This window comes from Motacilla alba, chromosome 20 (genome assembly GCF_015832195.1).
Source record: "Motacilla alba alba isolate MOTALB_02 chromosome 20, Motacilla_alba_V1.0_pri, whole genome shotgun sequence".
Classification (NCBI taxonomy): Eukaryota; Metazoa; Chordata; class Aves; order Passeriformes; family Motacillidae; genus Motacilla; species Motacilla alba.
This window is the reverse complement of record NC_052035.1, coordinates 992,323-1,000,384: the sequence shown is the minus strand read 5'-3', so window position 1 is coordinate 1,000,384 and position 8,062 is coordinate 992,323. Positions and strand designations below refer to the sequence as shown.

The 8,062-nt window shown below is 52.8% G+C and overlaps 1 protein-coding gene across 1 annotated transcript; it reads left to right on the top strand.

Moving 5' to 3' along the window:
* The first annotated feature begins 1,566 nt into the window (after positions 1–1,566).
* On the top strand, positions 1,567–7,633 carry RAB5IF (RAB5 interacting factor). The gene is made up of 4 exons (XM_038158987.1): positions 1,567–1,770; positions 3,295–3,398; positions 5,218–5,347; positions 5,907–7,633. Exons 1-4 carry the CDS (start codon positions 1,642–1,644, stop codon positions 5,946–5,948), a joined length of 405 nt encoding a protein of 134 aa, XP_038014915.1. The 5' UTR covers positions 1,567–1,641; the 3' UTR covers positions 5,949–7,633.
* Positions 7,634–8,062: the final 429 nt, after the last annotated feature.

Genomic DNA, 8,062 nt, shown 5'->3' with positions numbered 1-8,062 from the left:
CACACATCCCTTACCAGGGCCTGTTTGTGCCCTCTGGCACCTCTCCTGCCTCCCTCTGGCTCTTTCGAGCCCAAATTTAATTTGCTTCTCTCTCTTTCAGCATCAGGCAATGGAAACAGAGTAAAACAAGCCATTTTTTTCAAGAATGTGAATTTTAGGTCAGTTCCCTGACCCGGGTGTCATCATCACCATGCAGGCATTTCCATCCTTGTGAAGTGGGGACAGAGACAGAGACACCGTTTCCACTTTCCCCAAGCACCAGAGGAGTGTCTGGGGAGCAAGGCTGGAGCCGGACACTTCTGGCCTGGCCCTGCCGTGGGGGTCACAGGCAAAGGAGCTGCCAAAGACACAGCGATGACCCCACACTGGCCCCTTCCTGGCCATGCTACCACGCTTAGTTGGCTTGGACCAGCCTCTGGCTCCTGGCAAATGCCCAAGGGGCTGGAGGTGATCAGGACCTGATGGCCTTGCAGGAGCAGGGCAAGATACTTCTCCATAAGTCCATTAGTATCTTGCATAATCTGTATTTAAATTATACTCCATGGCTGGAAGTGATCAGAGCTCTGGGACAAGGACTCCTCAGCCTGTTCCCTCTGTGCTGACCCCACACAGCCCACGCAGGGTCAGCCTGCACCCATGGGCTCCAGGTCCTGCTGGCAGCAAAGCAGCTGCTGCTGAAGCATTTGGAGCTGCAGCCAGGCTCTGGAGATGCTCAGCACATCGTGTTTGCAGGTCTGTGAGACAATAAGAAATGCAGCACCTCGGGCCTGGGGTTTGTTAGTGGGAAAAAGGAACAGCGGGGCTCAGGCTGTACCAGTGCCAGCGGGATGTGCACAGCAGGGGAGGGAGGAAGGGCTCCACACAGGGCACCTGGGCAGGGCTCAGCCCCACTGGCACCAGTGAGTATCCCCTCAGGATCCAGGCCTTCCAGCAGTGCCCAGAGTGGCCCCACCAGCACCACCCAGCTGCCAGGGGCACCTGGAATATTGTCACTCAGGCCCCTCTCTACCCACACAATCACGTGCTGAGGAGGTAACGGAGAGTGAGAGCCAAGCATACACCCTGCCCACAGCATGCAGGAGTAATTCCTGTACGCTTTTCCAGGAGGAGTGCAACTGGTCTGAGCACCATCGCTCCTGGAAGGCAAGAACATGAGAAAGAGTCAAATCTTTAGGGCTGCACCTGTGATAACTCTACCCACAGCCCCCACACGTTCAGCTGCTCTAAGGTGAGGTGAATAACCAGGTAAGAAGCTGCACGACCCTGTGTATCCTACAGACTCCCAACACTCCGGCTCTGTGGAGCCTCCACAGCCTGGCTGAGCACCGCGGTCCCCTAGGGCGGCCTGTCTGCAGGCTCGGTGACCCTGTAGGGCTGCCAAGGGCTGTCCCCCCTCCCAGCCAGCAACACCGGCACTGCTGTCCGGCCCTTATGCTGGGGGATGGCCCTGCCAGGCCGAGACGAGACGAGACGAGACGAGACTTGACCGACTTCCATTCCCCGTCCCCTCTCGGCCGCCGTAGGGCGCGGCCCCGCCCGTGTCACGTGCCGCGGGGCCGCGCGGTGATTGGCGGCGCGCGCGGGCCGGGCCGGTTCCGGGCCGGGCGGGCGGATCCCGGCGCAGGAGCCCGGAGGAGCGGGATGAGCGGCGGGCGGCGCCGGGACGAGCCGCCGCACCCGCAGCACCACGCGGTGGCCAACGGCGGCACGGCCGGGCGCGGCTCCGTGTGGGGCAAAGCGCTGCGCAGCGACTCCGCCTGGCACGACAAGGTGGGACCGGGGCGGCGGGACCGGAGGGGGCCCTGACGGGGGGGCCGGGACCCGCCCGGCGCGGCGGCTCCGTCCCGCGGGGTTGCCGGAGCAGCCGCCGCCCCCGAGCACGGCTGAAGCCTCTGCGGGGACCGCCGGGCTGAGGCGGTGCCGCGGCCGGGCCGTGCCGGGGCTCGGCAGCGCCCCGTGCCCGCAGCCCCGGAGCGGCGGGGGCGTCTGTGGGGAGAACGCTCGTGGCGGATGGAGTGCGGCCGCCGCACCGCTGAGCCGAGCCGTGTTTCCCGATCCTCCGTGGCCGGCACATGGCCCGGCTTTTGGGCGTGGAGCCAAGGAAAACACGGTGTTGAGACACCTCCGTTACTTCTGGCTTGTGGTTTAACACTCTTCTCGGATTAAATAAAAATTTCCCTTGTATGGTTCAGGGAACAGCAGAAACAGCTTTCCGAAGTTTCCCCGTGCCCGTCTGCCATGTGCTGCAGGGCCGCCTCTCCTGGGCCGCCTCCCCGCAGCGCAGCCGCCGGGTGCCCGGAGCTGCCGCTGGAGCCCTGCCGCGCCCGGGCACACAGCGTGGGTTCCGGCCTCTGCTCCCTGCTGCTGGCTTTGCTTTTGGTGTGGAGAAGGGGCACGCCCTGTTTCCGTGGGGGTCACACGGCAATCTGTGTCGCTTTTTCCTTACCTGTGGCTCCCCGAACTGGTGGGGCTCGTGTGACCCTGCCCCCTCGCCTCTGGCAGATGGAGCTGGAATTTCAGAGTCAGCAGGGGGGCAGGGACGGCTGTGCCCATGTTTCGATACTGTAGGAGGTGAACTGAAGGCTGCCTGTCAAGTGCAGTGACCAGAAGAGATGTCCGTATCCTACATGGGTTCCCATCTTCTATGAGGAACTGAACAGCTGGCACATCCCACAAGCTTTGGGGGATCACAAAGGCTTTGGTGTTTGAGGGGATGCTGGGACGATCCCAGTCCTGGGGAGGCTGGGAAAAGAGATGTGAGCTGAAGTGAATCTTATTAAAGTGTGAGCCCTACTGCTAGGCTACAGTAGCTACAGGAATGTTGCCCTTGGACAGAGGAATGAGGAGAGCCCTGCTGCTCAGGAAGCACAGGAGTTCGTTCTCCTTGCACGAGTGAGGTACAGCTGTGCTTTGGAGCTGCCCTGAGCCCTGAAAGCTCTTGGGTGCAGGAGGGCCTGGGCCAACGTGGGTAGAGCACTCTCAGAGCATAAACAGTTCTTTAAACTTTTATTCCAGGGGATTATTATTGCACCTTTAGTAAATAAGGGGACTAGAGACTTGTTGGCCTCTGCAGTTGGCCCATTGGAGGACAGAGCTGTGTGTTTAATGTGGAAGCAGAGGAGTCCAGGGTGCACAATGCCCCAGGCTGCTTTATCTGTTCTGAGTGCAATATTTTATACTCTGAGTGGGGAACTAAGTGTTCAGTATGCTGAATTTTCACCTGTTTATTGTGTGGTGCTTTTAAAAAAGAAACTTAATAAATGCCAACATTTTTCTTGTGCTTTGTCTCCTCAGGACGAGTTTTTAGATGTGATCTACTGGTTCCGGCAGATCATTGCAGTTATTTTGGGAATCATCTGGGGAGTAGTTCCACTGAAGGGATTCGTGGGAATAGCAGTGTAAGGTTTATTTCCTTTTCTGTCTCGTGTACGTTCCCACGTTTGGGCTGGCCTGGGAGCCTGTTTGAGGCTGTGCTGTGAGCAGTGGGCTGGCTAAAGGCAGGCTCTGCCTGCTCTGTGTCTCACAGCCAGCCTTTCATTCCATTGCTGGTTGCCATGAAATTCACCCAAATCATAACATGTCCATCAGTCTCTTTCTCCTCAGCCTGATTAATACTTCTAAACATTATTATTTGTTTTGTTATTAAAAGGGGCAATGGCAGAAGAAGGGAGCTAGCATTTCAATTGACTTGGTGTGTGCCCTGCACGTGTGGGAGGGGCTGGGACTGTGGTGCCTGCTGTGATCACCCAGGAAGGAGTGTCCATGGGGGAAGGTGTGCATGTCCTGGTCTTTGAGCCCTGCTCAGACAGGAGGCTCTGTCAGCAGACAGGGGCAGCTGCTCTGAGAGGAAGAAAAGGTTTGCTCAGAACATGAGAGGCTGGAGGTCCCAAGCAGGCACAGTGGCACCAGCAGAGCTCGGCAGCACTCTTGGCTTCCTATCATGGCCCTTTCAGCCAAGGGGTTGGGAAGGCAGTGCCTGAAGGGGGTGTGTGTGCTTTGAGGCCCTGGGAGCCAGGTCACCTCCCCAGAGGTGTCTGAAGGCTGCAGTGAGTTACGAAGAGAAAATCTGTTTGGGCCTGACAAATGCCTGGAAGTGTTCAAGGGCCAGCAGAGGTGGGTGCAGAGTCCTGCTCTCTGCACATCTACTCGGGGAAGATGCTGGATCTGCTCTGGGGAGCCTCTGTTTGCAAATATCTCTGCTAGCCAAGGTCTCAATAGCCAAGCTCCAGCCTCACAGCTTTTCTTAGGCAAAGTTCATTTGTCATCTTGTCCCTCATCCCGAATGTTCTGGTTTTGGCAAGAAAGGGGAGGGGTGATGCTCCAGCAGGAACCAGGTTAGCTTCAACAAACAGTTCAATCTGAAGTGCCCCCAGGAACAGTTCATTGTTCTTACTTAGTCACCATGAATTGACAAGGCACCTTCAGGCATCTAAGCCCATTCCTGTGCTAAATGTAAACAGGAAGGATTTGGTGTACAGCGGAAAACCAAAAGTTTCTGGAAGTGTGTGTGCAGTTTCTCTGTGCTGTGCAGTGACACAGCTGCTCCAGCTGCTGCTGGTCACCCATTTTGTGTGTTGTCATCCCACCCTTCCCACACAGCCTTCCTTGCAGGACACGGACCTGTCCCAGCCCCAGGCTGGGCTGGTGGAAAGCCAAACCTGCCTTAGGACAAACAGAAGGTCGTGTTTGTTCTCTCTGCTCAGCACAGACTGGAGAGCACTGGGGTGTCTCAGACTGAACCCTAGTGCTGTGGCTCCAGGGCACTGTTGAGTCTCTGTGGCCCTTATCTCTTCCCTGTTTGGTCCTGGGATGCTCACAGAGATCTACCCTGAGCATGGAGGTGACGGTTTTCCCTCTCTGCTGCCTGAGAATCAAGAAGCACATACAGGTTCTCTGCGGAGGCAGAGCTGCTGTCAACCTGCCGGACAGAAGAATCTGCAGGTTTGCAGATCTGAGGATACTTCCAGCTTTTGACTTCTGCCTCTTGAGCCCTACTAGGAGTAGGTTGTGCCTTGTCAAGTGAACTTCATCCCAACCTGGCAAGCTCACCTGGAGGGGCTTTTTTGAGGAAGTGACTGAGCTGCCTGGGAAGTATTGCAGGAAAAGGATTCCTCTTTGCTTCCTCTCTGCTGTGGATAGAAGATATTTCACTGTATGGCATGTGGGATACCTACAGCCTGTACCACTGCAATGATGGTTCCTAACCTCTCCCTGCAGATTCTGCCTGATCAATGCTGGTGTTCTGTACCTCTACTTCAGCAGCTTCCAGCAGATAGATGAGGAGGAATATGGTGGGACGTGGGAGCTAACGAAGGAGGGATTCATGACATCTTTTGCACTGTTTCTGGTAATGCCTCTTGCTGTCTTTAAGATGATTTGTGAATTATGTTGGTGTACTTTCTGAAGACATGAGAAGAGAGCAGGGGAAGTGGTGAGAGAAGGCAGATGTGTTAGCACCAAGTGCCAGTGATTGGGATTGCTGGCTGTGAAACACAGTGCTGACACCTGGGGTTTCTCTGTAGTAAAGGATGTATCAGCCACTCCCATCCTCTGTCCCATATACCCTGGTGGAGTTCCATTCCATCTTGAATTAGTTAGACCTGGACTGGTGTTTTGGGTGTCTTTGTTTTTCCCTTACTCCCCTCCCCCAAGTATCTGATCACAGCACTTGATTAGCCGGTGCCTCTGAATCCCTGGAGGGGCTGTGGTGGGATTTTAATGTGGAGAGGCTGGCAGACAAGTTGAATGCCACCATTTGGGGCAAGTGGTGATCCTAAGATCTCTCCAAGATCACCTCGAAGCTGGAATTCAGTCCCCTATTGAGAGCAAGGCCTGAGGCTCGTTTGCTGTGCCTGACACCTCTCCAGAGACATCCAAATAACCTTCCCTTCCTTTCCTCCCCACAGGTGGTTTGGATAATCTTCTATACTGCCATCCACTATGATTGACACAGTCTGCAGCATTTGCCTGTTAAATCAGTTGTCAATAAATAGAGAAGGTTTTAATAAATCCTAGTCTTTAGTGGACTGGTGGCAAAGTGGGGAAGTCAAACTAGCTCTCCTCTGTACCAGTGGTCTGGGTAGCCTGGAGGAGCCCCAACTCTTCTGCTGGAGAAGCCTGTCTCCGTTTTATATACCCGTGAATTATTGGAACTATTAAAAAGCCATTGGAATTTTTGGAAGTGGTTCAAGACTGTTCAAATTTGGAACTTTCTGTGACTCTAGCCAGTAACTCTTATCAAACTCCTGTGCCGAAGGTTGAGTCTATTAATGTAATGTATTTATGCCCTTCTGTTTGAAATCTGTTATTAAACCCTGACTCGTCTTCCATGGTTGTCCTTTAGACAAACAGTGTTTCAAAAGCAGTTGTAGGTATGTGGGCAGAAGGCACAGCAGCACCCAGGACATGAGGGGGTGGCTGTCCTTAGCATGTTTTTGTAGTAACCAGATCTGATTTGATTAAACAGACTGTGTTGTTACCATTTCTAATTTTTTTTGTTTTTGTTTTACTTGCGAATCAGTTGTTGATCTGAATTTTTAAATGTTTTTTGCCGAAGACAAATTTTTAAGTGATTTTGCTAGGAAGAACTGATTCATTTGGTCAACCAAGATGTGTGCAGGACGCTTAGAAGCTCCACTGCACTCTGCCAGCCTGACTACCAAGTTGCCATCACATACCTCAGAGCTTTGTAGTCTCAAAGGAGTCATTCTGGAGATACCCTGTTAAATGTTAGTGTTTCAATTTGATTTTAAGCTCTTGAATTCAACTGCTCTTTGTTCATAAATGCAGGACACTAAAACACAATTGAGGCAGCTATTATCTTAAATGCAGAAGTACCAACTTGCAAACTGGGTAGAGTACACAACCTGTGTTTGGGAGGTGCTTGATGACTTCATAGCTCAGTCCCTCCCTAGTCATGTCCTTTTTGTGGATCAATGGGGAGTCTCTGCTTTAAAGTATTTTTTAAGAACGTGTCTTTCAGAAATAGTTCTTGGGAAACACGCACAGTCCTTGTTATTGTCACAGGACCTTGTAGTCTTGTTGCCATGTGGTCCTTGCTTCTCTAAACAGCTCAGGCACCCAAAAAAAGTCCTGACCTAATGCTGCCTTATAGTGAGGGGTTGGTAGTTTAGTGTGCTCTTGCTGCAAGCCTGCATTGCCTCCTCTCTGGTGGAAGTGCCACAGCCTGCTCTCACTGGGAGTGCAAAGCCAGGGATCTCAATCTCCAAGTGCTGAGCCAGGGCAAGCCTCCATTCTTACCAGGGAAAATCTGTCTGTTCTTGGTGAAGAAACAGTCCTGATCATTTTAGGTCCTTGGAATGCCAAGGGAAGAGTGCAATAGCAGACAGCTTCTGCTACTTGTGAGTGGCCAATTTAAGTAAATTATCTCAAAAAAACTTCTTTATTTTCTCCTTCCTATCCCCAAACTTGCCCAAACTTTTAGTCTGCTACTTTCTCTTCCTCTCCTATCAGCTGAAATCATTAACTTCCCATGAGAATTGCATAGCCTGCTAGTTCTAGGTCACCCTTTCCTGCTGGCATCTCTCTGCATCTTAGCTGCTTACAGCCATCAGTAAAACCATTGTATACTTGAAATGCTCCAATAAATATTGCCTGAATAATCCACTGTGCAGCTTCTGTGTCCTCTGGTCTTTGATGTTTTGTAAAATGGTGGGAGTGTGGGATTCCTTTCAGAGTTAGATTTTTTTGTAAAGTTTTTGGGATTCTTAGATCTCTTGTGCTGCACTTTGAGAAGAGACCAGAAGCATTTGCAGTGGTAGCTAATGCTTAGATCCATGCTTCAGCTAAGCAGGCTAAGCCATGTTGCCTGTGCAAGCTGTTCTGCTCCTTTAGTGACTGTCCCTGCCCTGTGACTCACAGAGCCAGTGCTCCTTCCAGAGTGCTCAGGTGTGGTCTGGAGCACTGCTGCACCATGTGCAGAGAGAGTGCAGAGCTGCTTCCCTGACCCTCTGCTCTGTTCCTTTCTTGCCTGTGCTCCCACCAGCTCAGTTCCTTGGACAGTTCAGTGCAGTTCCAGTGGCTGGAAGCTGAACCTGAGCCG

What these genes read in the sequence shown, in the direction of transcription:
- RAB5IF (XM_038158987.1), top strand. Translation starts at nt 1,642, where the DNA reads ATGAGCGGCGGGCGGCGCCGGGACGAGCCGCCGCACCCGCAGCACCAC. An exon ending in GGATTCGTGGGAATAGCAGT is followed by an intron (nt 3,399 to 5,217) that starts GTAAGGTTTATT and finishes CTCTCCCTGCAG; the next exon opens with ATTCTGCCTGATCAATGCTG. An exon ending in CATCTTTTGCACTGTTTCTG is followed by an intron (nt 5,348 to 5,906) that starts GTAATGCCTCTT and finishes TCCTCCCCACAG; the next exon opens with GTGGTTTGGATAATCTTCTA.